At 44.1% G+C, this 25,926-nt stretch overlaps 1 protein-coding gene across 2 annotated transcripts in view; it reads right to left on the bottom strand.

Moving 5' to 3' along the window:
- The window catches only part of PTPRN2 (protein tyrosine phosphatase receptor type N2), a 1,585,109-nt gene that overhangs the window by 1,257,788 nt on the left and 301,395 nt on the right, over positions 1–25,926 (bottom strand). For both annotated transcript variants that reach the window (XM_033931599.1, XM_033931600.1), the window contains exon 3: positions 18,324–18,437. In XM_033931599.1, the coding sequence (XP_033787490.1) occupies positions 18,324–18,437 (114 nt within the window). The remainder of the gene's footprint in view (positions 1–18,323; positions 18,438–25,926) is intronic.

The following is a 25,926-nucleotide window of genomic DNA, read 5'->3' as shown; positions in this document are numbered from 1 at the left end:
CTGATCTAAGGAATATCCAGTGAGATCATCAAGTTTGCAGATGACACAAAGCTATGCTGGGCAATCAGATCGCAGGAGGATAGCGAGGAACTCCAGAGCGACTTGTATCAGTTAGAGAAATGGGCGGAGAAATGGCAGATGAAGTTTAATGTGGAAAAGTGCAAAGTAATGCATTTAGGCAGAAAGAACAAGGAACACGAGTATCGAATGTCAGGCGCATCGCTGGGTAAGAGCGAACAAGAAAAGGACCTGGGTGTACTGGTAGATAGGACCCTGAAGCCGTCTGCACAATGTGCGGCGGCAGCAAAGAAAGCAAATAGGATGTTGGGCATGATAAAGAGGGGAATCACGAGTAGATCGGAGAGGGTCATAATGCCGCTTTATAGAGCAATGGTCAGACCCCACTTGGAATACTGCGTCCAACACTGGTCCCCCAAACTAAAGAAGGATATAAAACTGCTGGATAGGGTGCAGAGGCGAGCAACAAAGCTAATAATGGGTATGGAGAAACTGGAATACAAAGATCGACTCACAAGACTGGGATTGTTCTCCCTTGAGAAAAGGAGACTGCGAGGGGTTATGATCGAGACCTTCAAAATACTGAAAGGAATTGACAAAATAGAGCAGAAAAAACTATTTACATTGTCCACTTGCACACGTACAAGAGGACACGAAATGAAGCTGAGGGGAGACAAATTCAAGACGAATATCAGGAAGTTCTGTTTCACGCAGAGAGTGGTGGACGCCTGGAATGCTCTCCCCGAAGAGGTTATTGCGCAATCGACCGTCCTAGGATTTAAAAGCAAACTAGATGCACATCTCCTTATGAGAGGCATAGAAGGATATGGGTGACTACAAATTATGCCAGGTGTACACCTGGGAGGGCCTCCGTGTGTGCGGATCGCCGGACTTGATGGACCGAAGGTCTGATCTGGAGATGGCGCATCTTATGTTCTTATACTTTTTTACAGAAAGGGTGTTATATGTGTGGAATAATCTCCTGATAGAGGTGGTGGAGACAGAGACTGTGAACTTATGGAGAGGAGGAGATAGTGGATGGTGCAGATGGGCAGACTAGATGGTCCATTTGGTCTTTATCTGCCATCATGTTTCTATGTGTGCAATCATTTCATAACTGTTAAACTCTAGGGCTTCCTACATTGCACTGGTCTGGGCCTCTGATTCTCTAAAAACTCTTGCCTATGTGTACTCTGTGGTCACCTAGTAACCAGGAACCTAGGGCCAAATGGTCTAAAATTGCTGTTAAAATCCAGTGGATCACTGTGGTGCCAGTAAATTGGCCGATTTCAAAACGTCGAGCAATGCTCCAGAAACCCTGCAAATGAGGGTCACGGAGGTGAAGATATGAAAGTTGCCAGTCAGGTAGAGAAAGCTTCAGCAAAGGCGAGACAAATGCTGGGATGCATTAGAAGAAGCTTTATCAGCCGAAAGCCTGAAGTTATACTGCCGTTATACAGATCCATGTAAAATCACACCTTGAATACTGTGTTCAGTTCTGGAGACCACATTATCAAAAGGATGTGAAGAGAATGGAGTCAATTCAGCGAATGGCCACTAGGATGGTCTCAGGACTCAAAGATCTCCCATATGAAGAGCGTCTGAACAGGCTACGCTTATATTCTCTCGAAGAACGCAAAGAAAGGGGGGACATGATAGAAACATTCAAATACATCACGGGCCGCATTGAGGTGGAGGAAGAAATCTTTCATCTTAATGGTCCCACGGCGACAAGAGGGCACACGTTAAAACTCAAGAGGCGAAGATTTCATGGGGACACCAGGAAATTCTTCTTCACCGAAAGGGTGATTGATAGATGGAATGGTCTTCCATGTCAGGTAGTTGAAGCGACCACAACGCTCGACTTCAAAGGACGATGGGACCGTCAGGTGGGGATGCTCCAGAGGAATACTTAGAAGACGGATTCTCGAAGGAGGGAGGGTTCATGAGTAGGCAGACTTGATGGGCCGTCGGCCCGTTTCTGCCTTCATACTCTATGTTTCTTAGTAAAAAGAGCCCTTAGTCGTCCTACAGTGATAATCAAAAGTTTAATGAGACTTCCTAGGCAGAACTTATACGTTACGACTTAGGCGATCTAAAACCAGATCTAAGTGCCCAGAAGGTATCCAAAGTGACCAGATAACCACTGCAGGGACAAAGTACAGATCCCCACACACTCCCCCAGTGATCACTGACACCACCATCATAAAAATTGGAATACCTGCCTCCAGAACATCAGCACCTGGATAGGAAAGTCTATTAGAGCTGCACAGATGTGGCTTAAGTAGTGTTGGGCTAGTGAATCATAGAGAAGAGGACCCAGGCCCATAAGCCACTCTAACCACTGTATTGATGCTGGAAAATGTACACCCACCAAAACTTTACTGTACTGCTATACAGGTGGCACCTGCAGCCATAAGGGCTATTGGAGTGAATGACAGGTGGCTATAGGAGGTTTTGGGGGCTCACTATGACCTATAAGGAAGTTGTGGTAACTTGGGAAAGAATTACAATATATTTAAAAGATAAAGAGACAAATAAGGAGGGCACATAAGGAAAGGGGGAAAGAAAAAAAAAAAAGGGGGGGGTTATATTTTTTATATATTTTTTTTTTCTTTCCCCCTTTCCTTATGTGCCCTCCTTATTTGTCTCTTTATCTTTTAAATATATTGTAATTCTTTCCCATCTCCTCCCTTATGTTTCTTGTCTTATCAAATTTGTTAATAATTTTGTCAGTCTTATTTATTGTATTATTCCCCTTACATTGTAATTTTATCAATATGTTAATCGCTTAGAATTTGGATTAAGCGATAAATCAAATCATTATTAAACTTGAAACTTGAACATGTTTATGTGGCATCCTTTTTGTAAAGTTCACAGCAGTGCTCTTTAAGGTGCCCCGCTACTCTGTTGCCATGTCTGGGTGGCCAGTCCATCACTTTGCTGGCCCCTCCTATGTCCAAAAGGTCTTGTTCTAGGCATTTTTGACTTGGACAAATTTTTGATGAGAATGGGATATAAAGATAGACAACTTGGCGGTTTGGACGATCAAACAGCTGGACATAAAAGTAGAAGATTCTTGAAAAAAAAATATTTTGAACATATTTTTCGAGAATGGACTTTGGACGACTAGCATTCTAGGCCCCAAACAGACTTAAACTTTTTTTTTTTTAATTATGCCGTTCCATGCTAGTATTGCATAATGACAAATTAAATGACAATATTATAGAATTCTAACAATTAGTATTATTATATTATAATATAATACAATATTATTGTACAGTATTATTGCAAAATATTAGCATTTAGCAGTCAGCAATTAGGTGCCTAAATTTAGGGATAACCCCTTGTTAACCGATTGTAAATAAATGCTCCTAAATACAGCAGTAAGGCACCTAATTCACAGTATTCCATAAAGTGCATGCTTAAATAGTTATAACACCCCATGTCCTGCTCATGTACCACTCATGTGAATGTCCCTTTTGCAGTTACATGCTAGAACATTTAGACACCAATTTATAGAATAGCGCCTAAGTGACAAACTGAGGAAGAGCAGTTTTCAGCCAACCAGTTTAACTGAGTTAATAGCTTAGAAAATTGCTCTCAAAATGCATAACTTCCAAGAACATGAAATACTGGGCGTGACAGGATTGACTTGTTCTTTATCTTTGACTGCTTTTCAGTATGTGAAACGTGCACAGTGTACTTCATTTCAAAGAAAAAATAATTTTTTTAAAAAACACATTTTGGAGAAAAGCATATTTCTACAGTACAGTATTATCATAGAACTATCAATCACTAAGTCCGTATTTTGTTTATTCCATTCAATCTGTAAACCGCATAGAACTTCACGGTCCTGCGGTATATAAACTGTTATTATTATTATTATTAGCATCATATGAGATAACTGAACCATCATCACTGTTACAGCGCTTCATTGCTATATAGATGTAAGGATAAATTTAGGACAGAAAATTGAACTGGGATCAGTTTTGAGCTGCCATCTCAGTGGTCTTCGATGCAACGCCTGCGAGCCAACGGCGGCCCTCTGAGACCTCTGGGGCGGCCCACAAAGCCTGTTCAGAATTCCCCACCCCCACCCCCCCAGTGGGATCTGGCGCTTTATTACCCTTTCAGTTTCCAGCACTGCACTCCTTGACTCTTCAGGGCCACAGGAAGTATGAGTGAAGTAAATGCGTTGCCTTCAGCGGCCTCAGAAGCTTTCTCTCTGCTACAGCTTCCTGTCCCAGCACAAGTAGAAAGCTGTAGCAGAGGAAAAGCTTCTGGGGCAGCTGAAGGCAGCGAGTTTACTTTACTCGTCAACCCTTGGTGTGAAGTAGGGCTGAGTAGGAGTGATTCCCAGTCACTACTACCCATGATGCTTTGGGTTCATAATGTCACCTCTTGACTGCAGTAGTCTCACAATACTACCTCTAAGATTGACTTGAGGGGATCATATATGATGATCTCAAGTAACAAAAAACAGTACAACAAGACAACTGAACAAAGCTCATAGTGGTAAATAAAAGAGCCTCTCTGCAGGTCATTATTGACCCCTCATCTGGAGTAATGTGTCAGGCTTTCTCCGAAACAATATGGGCCTATTAATGGTTCTTGACCCAATCCTGTTGTCACAGCCAACCACTCAGAATACCCATCAAAAATGACAAAGACTAGGGGACACTCAATGAAGTTACAGGGAAATACTTTTAAAAACCAATAGAAGGAAATGTTTTTTTCACTCATATAATAGTTAAGCTCTGGAATGCGTTGGCAGAGATTGTGGTAAGAGCAGATAGCTTAACTGGTTTTAAGAAAGGTTTGGACAATTTCCTAGAGGAAAAGCCCACAGACACATGGAGGAAGCCACTGTTTGCCCTGGATTAGTAGCATGGAATGTTGCTACTCTTTGGGTTTTTGCCAAGTACTAGTGACCTGGATTGGCCACCGTGAGGACAGGCTAGGATAGATGGACCATTGGTCTGACCCAGAAAAGACTATACTTATGCTTTTATAAATTTGTATACAGTGGACTGAGTGTATACAAATCTATCTCATGCATAGTCATTCAAAATGTCCTGAAAATTTGATCAGTTGCGGTGTCCCAGGGACTGTGTTGAGAATCAGTGCCATAAAAAATATAAGGAAAGGGGGGATATGATAGAATCAATTGTATAAATAATAAATACAAAGGAAACAAGGGGTTATGAAATGAAGTTGAAGTAGAAAACCATAGGTGTAACATAAGAAGTCTTTGCATGTTGGTAATTGGAGGAGTCTACTAGTAGTAGTGGGAATGGCTTCCAGGATGACTTCCAGAAAGCACTGGAATAAACAGAGTATACTTAGCTGCATAATAAAGCTTGAGATCAGGTAGGCTCTATATCAGGAATGAGCAGCTTTATGGCTATGGGGACCATACAGGGCAGGCAGCAAAGGAGCAGAGAAGACAGGGCGGCAACCAGCAAGATGATATTCAATGCTGAACCAGAGGGCAACCAGGAGCTGAAGGTACCAGAGATCCAGTCTGCAGTAAGATCACGTCAGGGAACATGAGCCAGTTTGGTGATACGATCCACAACGTCCTCGATCATTTTACTCAAGTTCAAGGCAGCAGTTGGAGAGGTTGAATTTATCACAGGCACAGCAGCTAGTAAATAGTCCAAAGCTAGACGATTCTGATAAATAGCAGTGCGCATTTTAGCATTCGCTCTGCCAATGGTACTCAAAGCTCGGGAGGTCTAATTGGTTATCAGTTCAAGTACAGCTTATAGACAAATAATGCAGTTCAGCATATAGATTGGGGTCCGATAGCCCCAGGTGTCATCCTCGGTCCATGTGGCAGGTCCATAAGCAGCAATGATCTGTTCTGCAGGACAGTCATCACCCCATTCACCTATTTTAAGGGAATTGGTGGAAGTAGACCGCTTTTGGCGACCTCTGGTGTTGAATACAGGGGCTCCCAGGTGTTCACCATCGGCCAGCGGTAACAGGAAGAAGCTGGGACGGATCATGCAAAGCACACATGTACCAGTCTAGTTAGCAGGCAATCAAGAGTAGGCAAACAGATCACAGAGCCAGTATCAACTATCAGGAGCTGACCATCATTCATAGGAAGTTCCATTAAGCAGTGTCTGAAGACAGTGGGAAGCAACAATGGAGGTTCACAAGGCCCATCGTGAAGGTCGTGGACCTGACATAAAAGTGAGGGTCTGTGAAGTCAGGTTTAACATGTCCAGCTGCTTTGCCTCCCATAGCCACTGTTCTTCCATACCAGTCCCTCCTCATACAAAATAATTGCTAACATTAAGAGTCTGACCTATAGTTTCAGCAAACTATATAAACAGATTTCTAGTGATTAAAGGATATCAGCATCTATTTTCATAAAACTGGGGAAACACCACAGAGTGATGGACAGAAGCACATGAGTGGGATACAATTCGGACATATACATCAGTACCTGGGTCTCACCTTTCACCATCAATATACAATGCCATGCAGTCTCTGGCCTTCTGGACTTGGACATTGGCATTCCAGTTATATGGGTCAGTGATAGTGAAAACCATGGGATTACAGTAGCCTGTAGTACACAAGGGGCCGGAGCTAGGACCTATAGTAAGGGAGGCAGACGGGGTATTAGGAGGATATTTGTGTGGGTTATTGTAGGTGGCCCACAAGACACTTTCTCATAAAGGACAGGCTCCACCATTAGTGAAGGTTTCCTCATAGGGGCAGTTCTTAAAGGCATCAGGTTACAATAACACAGTTAATCTAGGGAGCCACACAAAACTGAATTAGGGGTAGTACCATGACCTTGAGAAACATCAAATAGCACACATGTATCACAATACAAAGACACCGGGTGAGTGGGGTCTACAATAAGAGTCTAGTTGATAAGTGGACCCTCAACATCATCAATGCAGATTTCCGCCCACTTTTAAACTTCATCACCAGTAGGTTGGAAACAGAAAATACCCTCAAATGTTTGACACTTTCTGTACTTAACTCCTTCATGCAAACAAACATCAGGCAAAGGGCTAGGGGCACTTGTTAAGTACAAAATACAGAAGAAAGAAACATAAGTGAGGGCAACACAAATATCATATCTATATATACTAACATAGGAAGCTCATTTTTCTTTCAGGCACAACTTAGAAAACTTCAAACAGTTATACTCAAGACACTTGCTAAAGGCAGTGTGAACCACAGGCAGTCAATTAAACTCAAACACTTATAAAGAATTATATTCAGAACACCTGCTAAGTACAGTGGTAAATATTCAGAACTTTTGAGGTCTTAGAAAGCTTCAGCTGAAGATCCTTGTTGTAGTGGAACCAAGTTTCATGTCCGGACACCTTGACAACTGTAAGAGAAGAAATTATTACAGTAAAAGGACCTATCCACCTAAGTTTCAGGGGGTCTGACTTCCAAGTTTTAGCCATACTGTATTTCCAGGGAATTACCCATGGACTTGTGTAGCTATCGATAGTGGGGCCCTTTCCAGGACCCATTTATGGAGCTCTTAAAGGACTTTAGCTAAAGACTGGACCTGACTCTGGAGGATATCTGATCCCAGAGTAGCAAAGGAACCAGGATCTGGGTTCACAATGGGTGGTTGCCGGCCGAACATGAGCTCAAATGGGGCTTAGATGGGATGCATCTAATCTGAAAAAGAACAGAAGGCAGCAGGACAGGTCAGGACAGATTAGTTTTTTCAATTCATTTTGTGAGAAGGGTCTTAAGAGTTCTGTTTATTCTTTCGACCTGACCAGAGCTCTCAGGATGGTAAGCAGCATATAATTTCTATTCAATTTGGAGGGCCTGAGCAATTTGTTGGACAACATTGACAATGAAAGCAGGGCCATTGTCACTGCCTATAAAAACAGGGAGACCAAAGCACGGAATTATTCAGGAGGTGTTTGGTTACTTCCCTGGCGCGTTCAGTGCAAGTAAGGAAGGCTTTGACCCATCTAGTCAGGGTGTCTGTGAAGACTAGGAAGTGACTGAGGGAACGGAAATGGGCATGTGGGTAAAATCTACAGACAGAACCTGCATCGGATATGTTCCAATAGGTTGGTATCCAAGAGGTGGCAGTCATCTGATTGGGAATTTTATTCTAGAACCGACAACACACTGTCGGACCATATTCCGGACTAGCTGATCAAGGTGATTGATAAAGAAATGTCTCTTGAGAGTCAATTTTCATAGCGGGTTCTCCAGAGTGTGCCAGATCATGGCATCTTTTGACAATCGTGAGGGCCAGGTGTTGAGGAATGAATATGAGGGTACCCGCTGTGCTTGCGTTTGAAGTATCAGTGTGTGGGTCTGGATTGGCACTTGAATTGGCGCATTTTGTATCCACCCCCCTTTCAAGACAGACTGGCCCAAAATAATTCATGCCCAAGTCTGTTCCTGAGAAGCGTACTGGGGTGTAAGGGAATCCAGAAAAGGAATGATTGTATACAGAGGGGCCGAAAGAGGGGGCAGAGACTGGCAGCTCGGGCTGTGCGGTTTGCAAGGGCATTGCCACGAGAGACAAGGTCCGTCACGCGTCTGTAAGCATGGCAGTGCATAACAGAAACACGTGAGGGTAGTTGTACGGCCTCAAGAAGGTCAAGAATGAGGGGAGCATGATGGATCAGTCGGCCGGAAGCTGTAATGAAACCTCGATATTTCCAGATGGCCCTATGGGAATGCAAGTTAAGGAAAGCATATTTGGAGTCAGTATATATATTGCAAGACTGAGAGGCAGAGTGGCGCAGGGCAGAAGTGAGGGCATAAAGCTCAGCTTCTTGGGCAGAAGGGCCAGAAGGCAGGGGCCTGAGTCAGAAGTTTTTGGAGGCAGCGAAAAGACCACTCCTGAAGTTGGGTCCAGACAAAAGGGGCTGAGTCAGCGCCTTTGGTGGAATCATACAGAGGACGAGCAATAGTAGAGAAATCAGGGATCCAGATGGGACAGTATCCTGCAATACTGAGAAAGGTGCTCAGAGCCTTGCAGTTATCAGGGACAGGGAGACTACAGACAGCCTAGACCTCGGTGTAGGAAGGGACCTGGTACCCTTGGAGATTTGAAAGCCAAGGTAGGTGACACGAGGAAGGCATACTTGAAATCAATGTAAATATGGTCACAGGAAAATTTAAAAGGCAGACCCACTATCTGAAAGACAGATAAATAATAATAATAACAGTTTATATACCGCAATACCGTGAAGAGCTATGTGGTTTACAAAAGATTAGAGAGGGTACAAAATAATTGAACTTAAGATGTCTACTAACACATAGGAATTGTTCTCAATCCCTATTCTATATCAGGTTCCTATCCCAAAGAGCTGACTTGTAAAAATTAAGCTAAATGCAGTTCTGGATCCACCCACTAAGCAGGGTAGTCTGACACAAGCGCTCTCTAAAGCAGCAGTCCCTTCACTATCAGCTGACTGGCAAAAATATTTACTTCAATACAAAAGCATTCCTAAAAATTACATTGTTATACCTAAACTTACATTTTTTATATACAGAAATACAAAACAAAGATTGGAATATACAGTAAAACTTTGGATTGCAAATAACTTGGTTTGCAAGTGTTCTATAAGACAAGCAATGATTAAATTTTAACTTGCTATACCAGCAACGTCTTGCAATACACATACATACAGTATAGAAACATCACATTTTCACAACTGAGCCAATGGTTCCTCTCTATATGACGCTGCAGGAATGCAGTAACTGTTCCAAACGAGCAAGGGCTTGCAATACAAGTATGTATATTTTTGTACACTAGTGCCCTGGAATACAAGCATACTTCTGGAACAAATTATGCTCCCAAACCAAAGTTTTACTGTACTCACAAGTTTAAACATTGTTCATTTTTATTTTTTTTTACAATCAACATGGGTCTCAGTAGAGACTTACTCCCCCTTCCTACAGAATTTCACAAAGGAGAGAGAGTTGCTTAAAGATCAAAGAGATCAAATTACAGATGTAGTCCTTTTCAGAACTTTTAAATTTAGACAAATAACTACTAAATTTGGACAAAGAACTTCTTTTTAGCATGGAATATAAGTTCCAGAAATCATATTTTTCGTTTATATGCATTTCTGAATATGCATATACATTTTATAACATAGCCAAAAACTTCAAATGCAAAACCACTTATCTGTTTCAGGAGAAACCACATTGGAAGTGCTACACACTTCATGGCCCTTATCAGCACAAAAGGAAAAGTACTCTCCTCTCATGCTGTGAACAACTAACAGTTTAAACTTCACTGATACATTTGAACAGACAGAAGTCATAAAGAACCCGGGATACTGCAGGACTTGGGAATCAGATGAAGGGAAGAATTTGGCAAGGTCTGAAGCAAGGGCAGTGCTGAATAGAGAGGGGCTAATTTTAAAGCCCTGGGGTAGACGGGTCCAGGTTACTTAGGAGGTTTGTCCAGTGGAAGGGTTTTCCCATTGGAATGCAAAATTGGCTGACTGGAAGAGGAACTGACAGCAAACGAATGCATAAAAACCTGACGAGTTATGTCCTCTTCCAGGGAGCCAGAGGGGGCCAGCCCACACCAAATATCGGCCATTCTAACTGGCACAGACAAATAAGGGTTGATTTGTTAAGTATAATCAAAGACAAATTCCTTTTTTAAAATTAGCTAACATATCAAGGGATCCCCACAGGTAGACAGACATCCCCCCCATTGTGCAATGGAGGACAAAAACACTTCCCTGAATTCCTGGCCCCGCCCATCTCTGGACTAGGGAAACGCAGTACTAACAGGTCCACACTCGCTTCGTCCTCAAGGACGTCTCAGACACTCTCAAACACACAAAACACAACAGATTTCAGTTCAGTTACTCAACCAGAAAATAACAGTTCCTAGAATCCCTTTCCCACAACTTTTCAGCGACAGATCACGTGGCTTACTAGGCAGGAGACGAGAGACAGGATAGGGATGATCAATCCCCACTTACCAGATAGTGGCCACTCCAGGTACAGATACAGATACAGATACAGATTCTTGTACTTTAAACTGAGACTAGATAAGTCAGTTGAAGCGGTCCAACGTCCTGAGGTCTGCCAACCCCCCAAAAGGAAGGCAGCCGGCTAAGCAGACATATCAGCCGTAGGACCAGAAACAAGTGACCAATCGAGTAACCAGTGGTCAAGAGACCTTCAAGTCCCTGTTCGGAAGCCAAATGAAAGGTCACTTGGACACACAAAGTCAGAGGCGTGAAGAAAATACAAGAGTTTTTTATTCACAGCATGCCGGGACTCTAGTGCAGTTAATAGCCTGCCTACTAGAGTGTCAGAAACAGGAAATACACGGACTTTTATGCCCTTTTCGCAAACTAATATATGCAAAAACTACAATTTTCATTTGTTACTTCTATAACTTTCTACAATTATTATTGGTCCTAAGCCAGCACTTATGATAGGCTCAGGGATACAACTTATAGTCCTATAGGAAACTAGCTCATTTCTCTGCTTATCTAAATCTTACAGGTCCAAAGGCTACATGTACAGAAGGGCAGGGCACATCATGGCTCAAACTCTTATCTATTCAGCTTACAATGTGGTAGGGCAAGGACATACATTTCAGGCAGATGCAGTCAATAGATTATACACTGTTTTAGCTATGTAGGCCAGAGCAATATTTTAAACAACAGTTAACTATTTCATGACCCTACACTATAACTCGTTTCAACAAACCCCCATATATTTCAGGTGAGGCAGGTAATGGTAAAAATTGATTTTGACCATAGAAGCTTTTATTCTGCTCAGAAATTCTGTGAGATGCTAGAAAGACAATCACATACCAAATTGGCATCCACTAATAGGGAGCAAGGGTTAGGACTGAGAGCAGTGAAGTGACAACACGCTACAGAATGAAATCGTAAGTAGACCTCCTACTCACACAAACACACAGCAATAATGTTAGCACGTTGTTGGGGTCTTTTTTTGTAAAGAAAATGATAATTCTTAGCATGATTGATGTTGATTACAAGAATCTTGAAGTCTAATCAAGGAGGGCTTTCATTTCTAGAATTAAAAATAAAATTACATGTCTCTGCAGTGGCAAAGTGAAACCATAAGACTGCCAGTGCAATAATAAGGTAGATTATTACAGTCTTGGTGACAAATGCAATTTCAGACGATCCCAGAGATAGCCCAGGAAATGATCAACCAGTACAATACAAACAATCTCGGGCCTAATGTGCCAATCAACATATAGTCCATAAATATTAATTGAAGCCAGAGCTGTATGGTTATAATCTACTTTATTCTGACTACTAAGGGCCAGGCTAACATATTTTTATATATTAAATTTAAATACGCTCAGTAGTCAATTATATACAAATAAAAATAGGAATGCAGAAGAATGAAGATTACTTTGAGAATCATATCACTCCTGTCCCTCTCTGTGCTCAAAATTCTTCCTTTAGCTTTCCCTCTTTATATCTGTCTCTAGTGTCCTTTTCCTCATATCCTGTCCGTTAAAGCTTTGTCTCCTAATTCATGGATCCAAGTTGCTTGTATCTTCAACTTCTATCTATCTCCCTTTGTTCCTTATTCTTCTGCTTTCTGTGTGCTTTCTCAAAATGGCCTCCTTTAGTTCTCACCTTACATAAGAACATAAGAACTGCCATCTCCGGATCAGACCCATGGTCCATCGAGTCCGGCGATCCGCAAACGCGGAGGCCCAGTCAGGTGTACACCTGATGTAGTTTTAGTCACCCATATCCCTCTATGCCTCTCGTAAGGAGATGTGCATCTAATTTGCCTTTGAATCCTAGCACAGTGGATTCCGTAATAACCTCCTCTGGGAGAGCATTCCAGGTAGAGAATGACACGGTGGCGGTTTATCCGCGGCCACCGCATTTTAGCCGCGGGTCACCCGCCAAAAACGGGGAAGAAAACTAGCAGTCGCTGCGGCGACGGGGACAAGGCCATTCACCGCCCGCGGGGCGGTGAATGGTCTTGTCCCCGCAGTGAGGCATGAAGGATCGCGCGGTCCCCGCAGCTCACACCCGCCTGCCCAATCGATTCTAGTGTTTAGCCAGCTCTCTCCCTTCTCCTCACCTTAGTTTGTAGATTTTCTTTTTCGGCGACCCGCACGCGCAGCTGCTCAGTGTTCAGTCTTTTGCTCTGACGCAACCGGAAACAGGAAGTTGCAGCAGAGCAGAAGATTGAACACTGAGCAGCCGCGCGTGCGCGGCTCTCTGATAGCGTGCGGGTCGCCGAAAAAGAAAATCTACAAACTAAGGTGAGGAGAAGGGAGAGAGCTGGCTAAACACTAGAATCGATTGGGCAGGCGGGTGTGAGCTGCGGGGACCGTGCGATCGCTAGTGTTCCCGGCTCAAATTGGAAGGAGGGAGTGAAAGGGAAAAGGATTCTGGGCCAAGGGGATGAAGATGGAAAGAAAAACCCACAGCAGGAAAGAAAGGGAAGGACTGGCAGGTGAGACAGATGCTAGAAGCAGGGGGGGGGGGGAAGAAAGAGGGAAAAAAGCTAGATGGGGTTGAAAAGAAGAGACACACTGGTATGGAAGAGGAAGATAGGGGAAATCTGGACACAGGAAGGTAACAGAAAGAGGGGAAATTATGTGCATGGGGCATAGGGCAGAGACATAAAGGGGACATGCCATGGGGATGGTATATGGACACAGGGGGGGCAATGACAGATACATAGGGGAGATATTAGAAATGGAGAAAATAGGAGCACAGAAGCGAGATGGTTTGTGGGGATGGGACAGGGACCGAGCTCGCAGGCTCCAGTGGCTTGCACAAATTACATTGTAACGTGCCATGAAAATAAGAGGGAGGAAGGTAGATAGATAAGCCACGTGAGAGGAGCTGAAGGGTAGTAGAAAGGAACAGATGGTAAAGGAGGGAGGGAAGGGTGGTGGTGGAAAGGAATAGGACAGACATTGAAGGAGGGTGGAGAGGAACAGACCCCGAAGAGAAATGTGGAAGACAGAGTGGGAAGAAGACAGATGCCAGACTATGCGGGAGCGGAGGGAAGAAGATGGGTGCTAGACCAATTGGGGGGGGGTTAAGGGAGAGGCACAGTAACAGCAAATGGAAGACGCAGAGAGAAGACACACAGTGGATGGAAGGAATTCAATGAGAAGATGTGGAAAGCAGAAACCAGACAACAAAGGTAGAAAAAAAAATTATATTTATTTATTTATTTTTTGCTTTAGGATAAAATAGTATATTAGTTGTGTTGATAAAAATTTATAAACAAAGCCCTGCCAGCTGAACATCTCTTTCTCTAGTTCAGCAGCAGGAACTTTGATTTATAAGAAAGGAATAAGCTAAATATTACAGTACTAAGGCCTATATGGATGCAGCGGGGACGGTGACGGGGCGGTGAATGGGATGGCAGTGGCGGTGACGGGGCGGTGAAAGGGATGGCGGTGACGGTGACGGGGTGGTGAAGGGAACGGCGGTGACGGGGCGGTGCAGAGGATGGTGGGCCGGTGACGGGGCGGTGACGGGGACAGATTTTTTCCCCGTGTCATTCTCTAATTCCAGGTGTCTACCACTTGCTGCGTGAAGCAGAACTTCCTGACATTTGTCCTGGACTTGTCCCCCCCTTAGCTTCAAACCATGTCCTCTTGTCCGTGTCACGTTGGACAATGTAAATAATTTATTTTCCTGCTCTATTTTGTCGATGCCTTTCAGTATTTTGAAAGTCTCGATCATGTCCCCTCGCAGTCTCCTCTTCTCAAGGGAGAACAGTCCCAGTTTCTTAGCACCTCTTCCAGTTCATAGCTCATCATTTAAGTAAACAATTGGCTCTCCTGGCCTCAAAATATAACTACCTCTGATGGCTGCAGATGCTTTAAGGATCACTTTGCAGAGTAAAGAAGGCACCAAGATTTCAAAATGAAAACCCAATGAATACTTCAGATGGCCCTCTAGTCCTGCCCATGTTTTACCCCTTTTCCTCACAGGGTGCAGTTTTCAAAACCTATTTTCCAAATGTCTGTTTGCATAGGTAAAAGGGATATCTAAAAATTTCCCACCCTATATGGGCCAGAATTAGTAAATGACGCTCAAAAATGATGAGCGCCCATTATAGAATTAGCATTGTTGCATGCTAGGCCCTTTTGAGGTCAGTAGGCAGCACTAGCAGCGACTGATTCAGATCTAGGCATTCCCTAGGAAAAAGGGAACCATTCAGGTAACCACCAAGTAGGCTTTAAAAAAAATCTCAGCTGCAAGCTTCAGTTCTGTTATTTTTTATTGCAGATCACAAACCCACTCTAAGCGGATAAAAGAAGAAACAAACAAACAAAAAAAAAAACCCCAAACACTCTTTCCCCTATTTATTCACAGTAGGCTTTAACTCTCTCATTACGCCTGCCTCTTCACCAGGGGCAATATGTAATTTAACTGTAATTTTAAAGTCCCAAAACTCTTCATCATAATGAAACAACAGCAAAAATAATTATATTTTTCTGGCACCTATAATGCCCTCAGCCAGGGAAACTGTGGAACCTGGTTAACCTTTGCTGAAGGCAGCAAAATCCCACTGATTAACAGGCCCACCCTTAATGATTAAACATCCAGGTTCTTTCCCCGCAAACAGTTTTACCAAAACTGTGGCAGTTTTTCAAAGAGCAATCCAGCAAATAAGAAGGGAAAACAAAAAGACACAATTTCATTCAAAAACCAAAACTTGGCAACTCACAGTTGTAATCCTCCAAACTGATTTCTAAAACATTCATAGTCCACCCTCAGTTGGTAATCAGTTTCCTTTTTGTGCTCAGCATTGCTTTTCAACAGTTCCAGAAACCAGGAAAAAAGAAAAAAAAAACTGCCCATGTCCAACAAGCAAACAAACACAGTTCAATTTTCCTCTTCACAGAATGCTCTTGGCTGTTTCAAGCAACAGTTCTTGGCACAAGCTCTTAGTGAGGGTTAAGACTTGACTCACTATCTTGAAATACTCATTTTTTCAGAATTCATAAAAACAAACTCTCAAGCAAGGAAAAGCAGGTTCACTTTTTCAAGGCACTATGAACCAACCTCCACGTTGTCTGCTGGCTCCAGTAATTCCACAGGCACTTCTGAGGTATCCATTTCCTCAATCAACTCTGAACTTGAAGTAGGGTCTGTTCATCCTCTTCTGCCATCTCTACCTCGCTGCCTTACCAAACCTCAAGTGTTTTGCTCAACTCTCCATTCTCCTGCTTCCCCTACTGCTTCCTGGGAAGGTAGTGGGGCTCAGCTCCCTAAAGACCTGCAAGTGCTTTTCCCTAGGCTCTCTGTACTCAGGCTGCCTTAAAGACACAGGCCTTCCATTGAAACCAGCCAACTTACCATACTTTGCAGTGGGTTTATTATTAAAAGTGTCTCCCTGCCTATTACCACTGTCCAGCTCCGTATCTTCCTTTACTCTCAGAATAGGCAGCTGGATTAGGGTATTTATGACAAACTTGGTCAGCTCTTCTGGTCAGGGGACATGTGTGTGTGTGGGGGGGGGGGGGTTACTCTCACTGGGACAAAATCAGGGCTGGCATTGGGTTTATCACAGCATTGAGAATTGATTTCAGTGCCCAGATTTGGACGCCAGGACTTACACCTGCTGAAACCAATTTGGGCACACATCTCCAGTATTCTATAACACTGCATACAATTTTTTGGAATGCTCCTGACCCGTCCATGCACTTCCAGTGGCCATGCCCCCTTTTGAGTGGCTTGCTATGGGATTTAAGCACATATAGAAGAGCACGAAGCAAGATGTGTGTGCAAATTCACACTGGTGCCAATTATTGGCACTCAATTATTGGCATTAATTGGCTTATTAGCCAATTTAGACAGGCACAAATATTAGAAACAGAGAAACAGGATGACAGATAAAGGTCGAAGGGCCCATCCAGTCTGCCCATCTATAACATCTGCTATCTCCTCCTCTCCCTAAGAGGTCTCACATGCCTGTCTCATGCTATTTTGAATTGAGATACCACCACCTCCACCGGGAGACTATTCCACGCATCTGCCACCTTTTATGTAAAGAAGTATTTTTCTTATATTACTCCTGAGCCTATCACCACTTAACTTCATCCTATGCCCTCTCCTTTTGCAGTTTTACTTCATTTGAAAAAGACTCACCACCTGTATATTAACGCTAAGACGATATTTAAACATCTTTATCATATCCCTTCTCTCCCGTCTTTCCTCCAGAGTATACATATTAAGGTCTCTAAGTCTATCCCGAACGTCTGGTAACCCTACACTGCACTGACCACTAGGCTGCTCCTCTGTTCTTCAGGATGTCTGTGTGGCCATTTTTTGAACAAATGCTGCCAGACAGATGTCATTGTCCCTATATTTTTTTTTTTATAAATCTTTATTTATTTTTACCTCTCACAACAAGTGTATCAATAAATTGACAATTGAAATTTAAATACATCACTTTAACATCTGTCATATTTATCAATAATACATAAAATTTAATCCCTTCCCTCCCATCCCAACCATAACATATGCAATCAAATATATCTTATAAAATATTCTTTTTTTACTTATCCAATCATTTAATAAAATTCAGAATTCCCCCCATCCCTTCACTTACATTGTACTTATAATGGAAAATGGTATCTATTCATTACAATATTTTGTCAATGGCCCCCATATCTCTTTAAATTTTTTATAATTTCCTTTTTGTATGGCTATTGTTCTCTCCATCTTATAGGTGTGATACAATGAGTTCCCCCAAAAACTGTAATTAAGCCTGCTCCAATTTTTCCAATTATGCGTAATATGTTGTATGGCGACTCCTGTCATAATTGTCCCTGTATTTTTGATGTTCATAATTTGGACGTTTTATTTTGAAAATGGCTGTTCCTATTGTATGTTTTCATGTATTTTTGAACAGAAAATTCCAATGTTTTTTCATGTTTGATGGATAGGTGTTTTGGGGTTTTTTTTGAGGGGGGCATTAATGTTATGAGTGGGACTTCTGAATTCTGACTTGGATGTTCTTTCGTAAATGTCCCTCTTCAGTAATAATGCAGGGATAAATCAAGTCCTAATGTCCTAATGGGATAAAGAATTAGAATGGAATAGAAAAATTCTCTGGTAAATCTATACTAGTCAAACTAGAAAGATTCTTTGCAGAAATGAGCTTTACTATACCAGAATGCTAGCAGGTGAATGATGCCTTGAAATTGAATAATGCCTCTTTCTTCACTCCCAAAATTATCTTTGAGAGATCATAGTAAATGTTAAGCCATGATGCAGACTACTCACTATGAGCCTACCTCATTCTCACAGCTAACCAATTCAGAACAGTACCTTTTTGAGAGAGTTTCTGTAAGATGGTCCTGAGGTGTCGCAGAACAGAGAGAGAAACTTCATATTTAAATACATCAGTCACTGGAACCTGCTGACATCTCCCAAATACTCCATCTGTAAGGTCAGAATAGAGAGAAAAAGAAAATGTTAAGTTTGTACTTATCTGTGGAACAAGAGTGAAAAGTTTCTAGTGCACACCAGAATTCTATCTACGAGGGGCTGCTGAAATGTTCTCAGCCCAACCATCAAATCTGGGGCAGTCTCCATTGAGGGCTATACACTAAATTAATTGAAAAACACTATTAGAAATGGCAAAAAAAAGCTGCAAGGTTGAGGTGCCTACTGGCGCATAAATAAAAGGCGCTGGAATTGCGCCTACATAGGCGCTTTAGGTCACTGAATGCCAAAGTAGGTGTGGCCAATGCCAAAGTGGCGTTAGGCTGCTTAAAGCACCTATGCAGGTGCAATTCACGCAAAGATAGGTGGCTGAAATGTAGGTCCGGAAAAACCTGGCGTGCATTTCAGTCGCCTATCTTTGCTGGGGGATCCTGAAATTAGATCGCAGCTTGCCATCAGCTGATTGCGGCAGGAGAATCCCAGCTGAGCCGGCAGGACTCGCTAAAACTGCAGCTTCATGTAGTCCTGCTGGCTCAGCTGATAGGGGGAAATTCTCTTGCTGTGATCAGCTCATCCGGCTGCAGCAAGCTGAAGAAACCTTCTCCCAATCAGCAGGAAGGATGCCCACTCCCTCTTGCCTGAACAATCCCCTTGACCCCCCCCTCCATACCTTTACTGGAAGACCAGCAAGAGGGATGCCCACTCCCTCTTGCCTGAATGACCCCCCCCTTGACCCCCCCTCCATACCGAGATGCACTGGGAGGTGCATAAGGCCCTGATTGGCTCAAGCACCTAAGGCCCCTTCTATGGGAGGGACCTTAGGCACCTGGGTCAATCGGGGCCTTAGGCACCTTCTCAGTGCACCGGGAAGGGGAAGGCATGCCATTTTGAAGAGGTGTGCATGCTGGCAGGAGCGTTTGGGCATCCCTTTTGTCAGTCTTCCAGAAAAGGGGTGTCGGGGGAAGGTGTCATGAGGGGTAATTCAGGTAGCAGGGAGAAGGCATTTCCTCTTGCTGATTTCAGGTATAGGGAGGGTGTTGGGTGGTGTTGTTAGGTAGGAGGGAGTGGGCATCCCTCCTGCCGATTTCGGGTCTGTGTAGCGTGATGGGGGGGTCATTCAGACAGGAGGGAGTGGGCATCCCTACTACCTATTTCAGATGCATGTGGGATGTCGGTGGGGGAGTCAATCATCAGGAGGGAGTGGGCATCCCTCTTGCTGATTGGGGGGCTTCTTCTGCCCATTGCATCCAGCTGATCTGATCATGGTAGGTGAATTTCCCACGATCAGCTGTGCCAGCAGGATTCCCCAAAGCCGCAGTTTCAGGGAGTCCCGCCGGCTCAGCTGATCGGGGGAAATTCCCCTGCAATGATCAGTTGATGGCAAGCTGTGGTTTAGTTTCAGGATCCCTTAGCAATGTAGGCCAGGGTTTTCCGGCCTACATTTCAGCAGCTTATCTTTGCATGAATCGGGCATGATTTTCTAATCTGCACTGTTGCGTGATTGATATGCGATCAGTGACCACTTTTAAGGCAGCCATTGACATGGGTGCCGGTTAGAGAATCTGGGGGTTAGTCCAGCAATTTTCCACATTTTTCATTCTGTATTTTTTCGATGGAATGAAACAAGTGGCAAATCGCTGGTCTGAGTGTATATCCTTCAATGGAGACTGCCCCAACTATGTTGGTTGGGCTGAGAACTTTTCAGAGCGCCTCCCTCCCCCACCCCCCACCCCCACCCTTCCCCCGTATACTACAAAACCAAAGGCCACCCATTCTTTGGGCTCAAACTCATTCTTTGTTATTTGATTTAGTGTCAACGCAGTATTTCTACCTCATGTCACATCTCTAACCTATTGTCCTTATTCTATTCCTGCATGTTATGAACAGGAATGCAATGCTGAAAAATCCAACCTGTGGACCTAGCAAAGATTTCAAAACAAAGACAAATTATTATTATAGGGATCCCCATGGAAGAAACATTTGAAAGGGCGATTTCTAGGGTTAGACATGCAAGTTCTTGTCTTGGAGGAATTGTTGATATAAATGAGTCTACTCCACACATGACAGACAGGTAACTAGCACTCCAATTTAATAGTAACTCATCAGTATCAAACAACAGGAAGTGACATCAATCAAGATAGAATAGAAGCAAAATTAACATTTCAGCATTACTCTCTTCTCTCCACTGGCATGGAGATTTAGCTCTTCTTTGCACTTCTTTCACTCACATCTTTCTAATTCCAAAGTAAGAGCATAAGAATTGCTATACCGGAACAGACCGAAGGTCCATCAAGCCCAGTCATTACAGGGGGAGGTGGGGAAGGTGTTCCGCCCTGGGCACCACCTTGGTGAGGGCACAGGCACCCGTCCTCTTCTCTGCCCCTCCCCACACTCCTCCCTACACTCCTCCCTCCTCCCCCCCCCCCCCCCACTGCCATGCGTGCATGCCACTTCTCTTTCCATACACCTCTGTAATGTTCCTGGTGCGAGCAGCAATCCCCAACCTGTCATGCCAGCGTCGGCTCTTCCTCTGAATCACTTCCTGGACCCACACCTAGGAAGTGATGTCAGAGGAAAAGCTGATGCTGGCACGACAGCAAGTTGGGGGTTTCTGCTCCCGCCAGGAATGTTATAGAGGTATTCTTCTGACATTTAAAACTGTGGTTCTTCAGGAAGTAGAAGAGAAAGAGAAATCTTTACCTTGGATACCCTATAATGTTCATTCAGATGAAAGACAGGTTTTAAAGAAATTACAACAGGATACCTCCATAATTATATACAAGGCAGACAAAGGAGGTGCAATTGTGGTGCAAGGTATCGGAGACTATCGAAATGAAATCTACAGACAGCTAGCAGGTGATTCCACTTATTGTTTAATATTAAAAGATCCATCTGATGCAATTTTAGAGGAGATTTTTAAACTCACAACACAGGGCATCACACAAGGATTTCTAACAAAATCCGAGGGTAAATTTTTATAGTACACAAAATTTAAGATTCCAATCTTGTATACTCTCCCTAAAATCCACATGAACCTGAGATACCATTCAGGGTGGCCCATTGTCTCAGCTCATGATTCTCTTCTGGAAACAGTGTACAAGTTTGTGGATGTTTTTCTTGGTGAACATGTGCCTTTGATTCCATCCTATGCTAAAGACAGTACCCTTTTTTTTTTTTTTTTAAATAGTTATTAGAAAATTTGGAAGTGGACATCTTTCAGTCACTAATTTTGGTTTCTTTGGATGTGGCGTCTTTGCACACTAACATCCCGCAGGCTGAAGCCCTCACACTAAATTGAAAAACACTATTAGAAATGGCAAAAAAAAGCTGCAAGGTTGAGGTGCCTACTGGCGCCTAAATAAAAGGCGTTGGAATTGCGCCTACATAGGCGCTTTAGGTCACTGAATGCCAAAGTAGGTGTGGCCAATGCCAAAGTGGCGTTAGGCTGCTTAAAGCACCTATGCAGGTGCAATTCACGCAAAGATAGGTGGCTGAAATGTAGGTCCGGAAAAACCTGGCGTGCATTTCAGTCGCCTATCTTTGCTGGGGGATCCTGAAATTAGATCGCAGCTTGCCATCAGCTGATTGCGGCAGGAGAATCCCAGCTGAGCCAGCAGGACTACATGAAGCTGCAGTTTTAGCGAGTCCTGCCGGCTCAGCTGGGATTCTCCTGCCGCAATCAGCTGATCAAACTAAAAATGATTAAACAATGTTGAGCAATTTTTATTAAAAGCAATTTTTCAGTAGCGACATTGTTCAGCAATTTTTGTTTGATTATATGAATATTTATGAACTCTAATTATAGGCCCTGTTTTACTAAGGTGCGCTAACCAATTAGCGTGGGCTAAACGCTAATGCGTATATGTTAGTCTATGGACGCGTTAGCGTTTAGCATGCACTAATTGGTTAGAGCACCTTAGGGCTCCTTTTACTAAGCCGCGTTAGGGCTTTAACACGCGGAATAGCGTGCGCTAAATTGCCACGCACACTAGACCTTAATGCCAGCATTGAGCTGGTGTTTGTTCTAACCATGTAGCGCGGGTTTAGCGCATGCAAAAATGCTGTGTGCACTAAAAACGCTAACGCAGCTTAGTACAAGGAGCCCTTAGTAAAACAGGGGGATAGTGTTTATATTGTTTAGAATTTATGTTAAGGGTGGCGTTGTCTGAACTCATCCACGCACACCCTCCCGCTGTCTGTCCTTCTTTCTTTCTGGTTCTCTCTCTGGCACCCTGTCTGTCTTTCTTTCTTTCTGTTTCTCTCCCTGCCCACTGTCTTTTTGTGGGTCTGTCTTTCGTTCTAATGCGCTACCTGCCTGCCTGTCTTTCTGTCTCTCCATGGCTCCCTTCTGTCTCCCCTCCCCCAAAGCAAACCAAGATTGCTCCCAGGCCCCCTTTTTCTCTCCGTCCCCTCCACTTCCCTGTGCAGCAGCAGCAGCAGCATTTCCCTCCCACCCTTCCCTGTACAGCAGCAGCATTTCCTGCCCTTCCCTGTGCAGAAGCAGCATTTCCCCCCCCACACACACACACACTTCCCTGTGCAGCAACAGCATTTCCCACTCTTCCCTGTGCAGAAGCAGCATTTACCCCCCACACACACACTTCCCTGTGCAGCAGCAGCATTTCCCAGCCTTCCCTGTGCAGAAGCAGCATTTCCCAGCCTTCCCTGTGCAGAAGCAGCATTTCCCAGCCTTCCCTGTGCAGAAGCAGCATTTCCCATACACACACACACACACACACACACACTTCCCTGTGCAGCAGCAGCATTTCCAGGCTTTTCCTGTGCAGCAGCAACATTTCCAGGCCTTCCCTGTGCATAAACAGCATTTCCCCCCCCCCCACACACACACACTTCCCTGTGCAGCAGCAGCATTTCCCACCCTTCCCTGTGCAGCAGCAGCATTTCCCCCCACATACACACTTCCCCGTGCAGCAGCAGCATTTCCTACCCTTCCTGTGCAGCAGCAGCATTTCCCACCCTTCCCTGTGCAGAAGCAACATTTTCCGGCCTTCCCTGTGCAGAAGCAGCATTTCACACACACACACACACACACACTTCCCTGTGCAGCAGCAGCATTTCCTGGCCTTCCCTGTGCAGAAGCAGCATTTCCCACACACACACACACACACACACACTTCCCTGTGCAGCAGCAGCATTTCCAGGCTTTTCCTGTGCAGCAGCAGCATTTCCAGGCCTTCCCTGTGCATAAACAGCATTTCCCCCACACACACACACACACTTCCCTGTGCAGCAGCATTTCCCACCCTTCCCTGTGCAGCAGCAGCATTTCCCCCCCACACACACACTTCCCCATGCAGCAGCAGCATTTCCCACCCTTCCTGTGCAGCAGCAGCATTTCCCACCCTTCCCTGTGCAGAAGCAGCATTTCTCCCCCCACACACACACACACACTTCCCTGTGCAGTAGCAGCATTTCCCACCCTTTCCTGTGCAGCAGCAGCAGCATTTCCCACCCTTCCCTGTGCAGAAGCAACATTTCCCGGCCTTCCCTGTGCAGAAGCAGCATTTCATACACACACACACACTTCCCTGTGCAGCAGCAGCATTTCCTGGCCTTTCCTGTGCAGAAGAAGCATTTCCCGCAGCCTCCTTCCCAACCGCCACGTTTAAATTCACAGAAAAGCGCTGCACCACACTACCGCTGTCTTCAGCGTCTTCTATCCACTGCGGCCAACCCTAGTGGAAACAGGAAGTAGTCAGAGAGGGCGGGCCGCAGTGGACAGAAGACGGCGAGGCCAGCGGTAGCGTGGTGTAGCACTTGTCTATGAATTTAAACGCGGCAGCTGGGAAGGGGGCTGCAGGAAGATTTTGACGGTGAGTGAGCCGGTGAGAAGGTTTTGACTGTGAGTGAGGGTGGGAGGGGGGAGTCGCCGGCTGTGCTATGGCGCATGCGCCTCAAGCCGCCGCCATGGATGGACACAGCACATGTCAGGTCTCCACATCCTCCTAAGTGCACAGTGCACTTAGAGGATTATTATTATAGATGGTTTCGCAGAAAAGAGAATCGAGTGTCGCCATGATGGTTTTCTAATCACTGGTCTCTTGGTTATGGTGACTGATGTGTGAGGAGGGACTGAGCACACTCATCACTTTATTTAATAATTTTTAGTTTGATCATTATTTGGATACAAGCGCCAGAATTGAATTTATTTATAGATAATAAAGAAACGTCTGAATATTTTTACAGTCATACCCGTTATTCAGAGAATCTAAATTTTTATTTTCCTATAAGCGGAATACCAATTTGAAAGATCTTTTGTGTCCAGCAGCTGTTTGGCATAAAGAGGGACAGGTGAGGGTGGCCCAAGGTATGCATAAAAAATGTGGCCATTGTTCTGTATGCTCTTTAATGTTAGAAACTACAGAATTCTTCAATATAAATGCTCAGAAGCATGTACAGTACTCCCCCGATATTCGCGGGGTTCTGTTCCAGGAACCCCTGCGAATGCTAAAAAACCACGAATACGGTTTATAGCGGGGGGGAGACAGGAGAGGGCAGCCGGAAAAGCAGGAGGAGCGCCAGCGAGTGAAGGAAATCGCTCGCGGTATGCTCCGACTGCCTGCACTAAAGTCGGGCCTCACCAATCAGGAGCAGCAGGGACTTAACATTTCAATCAAATGGAAGGCTTTTCTGTGAAAGTATTTTGCTCGGAGGCATCTCATTAAGAGGCTGTGACGTCTCTCTTGAACGTTTGGGAGTTCTAAACGAGTCCGCTTTCAGATTGGATATGACGTCGACGAAGACTGGAGTTTGATTGTCAGCATTCTTGTTGGCGCTTGCCATTCTGAGATTATCGCGCTATGTGGAAGTGACTCTCTTTGAATTCTCCTGAAGACGCGATTAGCGAAACAGGGCTCCTGTCGAGGGATGTGAAGCAGGTTTGTGTATAAGAAGATGGCCTATGGATTCATTCAGCTATGTAATTTGTGATATCTGTTTTCCTGCATATTTGGAACTTTCAAGAGAGCATATGAACTGCCCACGGATAATGCGAGACTGTTTGCAACATTACAGATTAGTATTTGGTGGAGTTTTTTTGACCAATGATTAACCTGCACTTCCCAATTGTTAGCGTTGCTATATTGGTTTAAGTACTGGCTGTACTCCACTTTTTTTTTCCACTGTGATGATATGTAGCAACAGTCTCTGCATACCTTCAGATGAGAGTAGAGTATTATTATTTTTTGTTTATAAATTGATATTTTTCCTACTCTTACCTCAAGCAAATATTTTGGTAATTAAAATCACCCATTATTAAACTGTTGCCCAATTTGCCATCTTTCCTAATCTCTGTAAATATTTCTTCATCTGTCTGCTCATTCTGGCCTGAGGGATGGTAGAACATCTCTACGTGTATACTCCTTCCCTTCATACATGGAATTACTATCCATAAGGATTCCACACTGTTATCTATGTCATACAGAATGTTTATTTGATTTGATTCAATTCCCCTCCAATATGATCT

Source organism: Geotrypetes seraphini, chromosome 2 (assembly GCF_902459505.1).
Source record: "Geotrypetes seraphini chromosome 2, aGeoSer1.1, whole genome shotgun sequence".
Lineage (NCBI taxonomy): Eukaryota > Metazoa > Chordata > Amphibia > Gymnophiona > Dermophiidae > Geotrypetes > Geotrypetes seraphini.
Note: the sequence above shows the minus strand (reverse complement) of the source record. Positions and strands in the feature narration are given on the sequence as shown.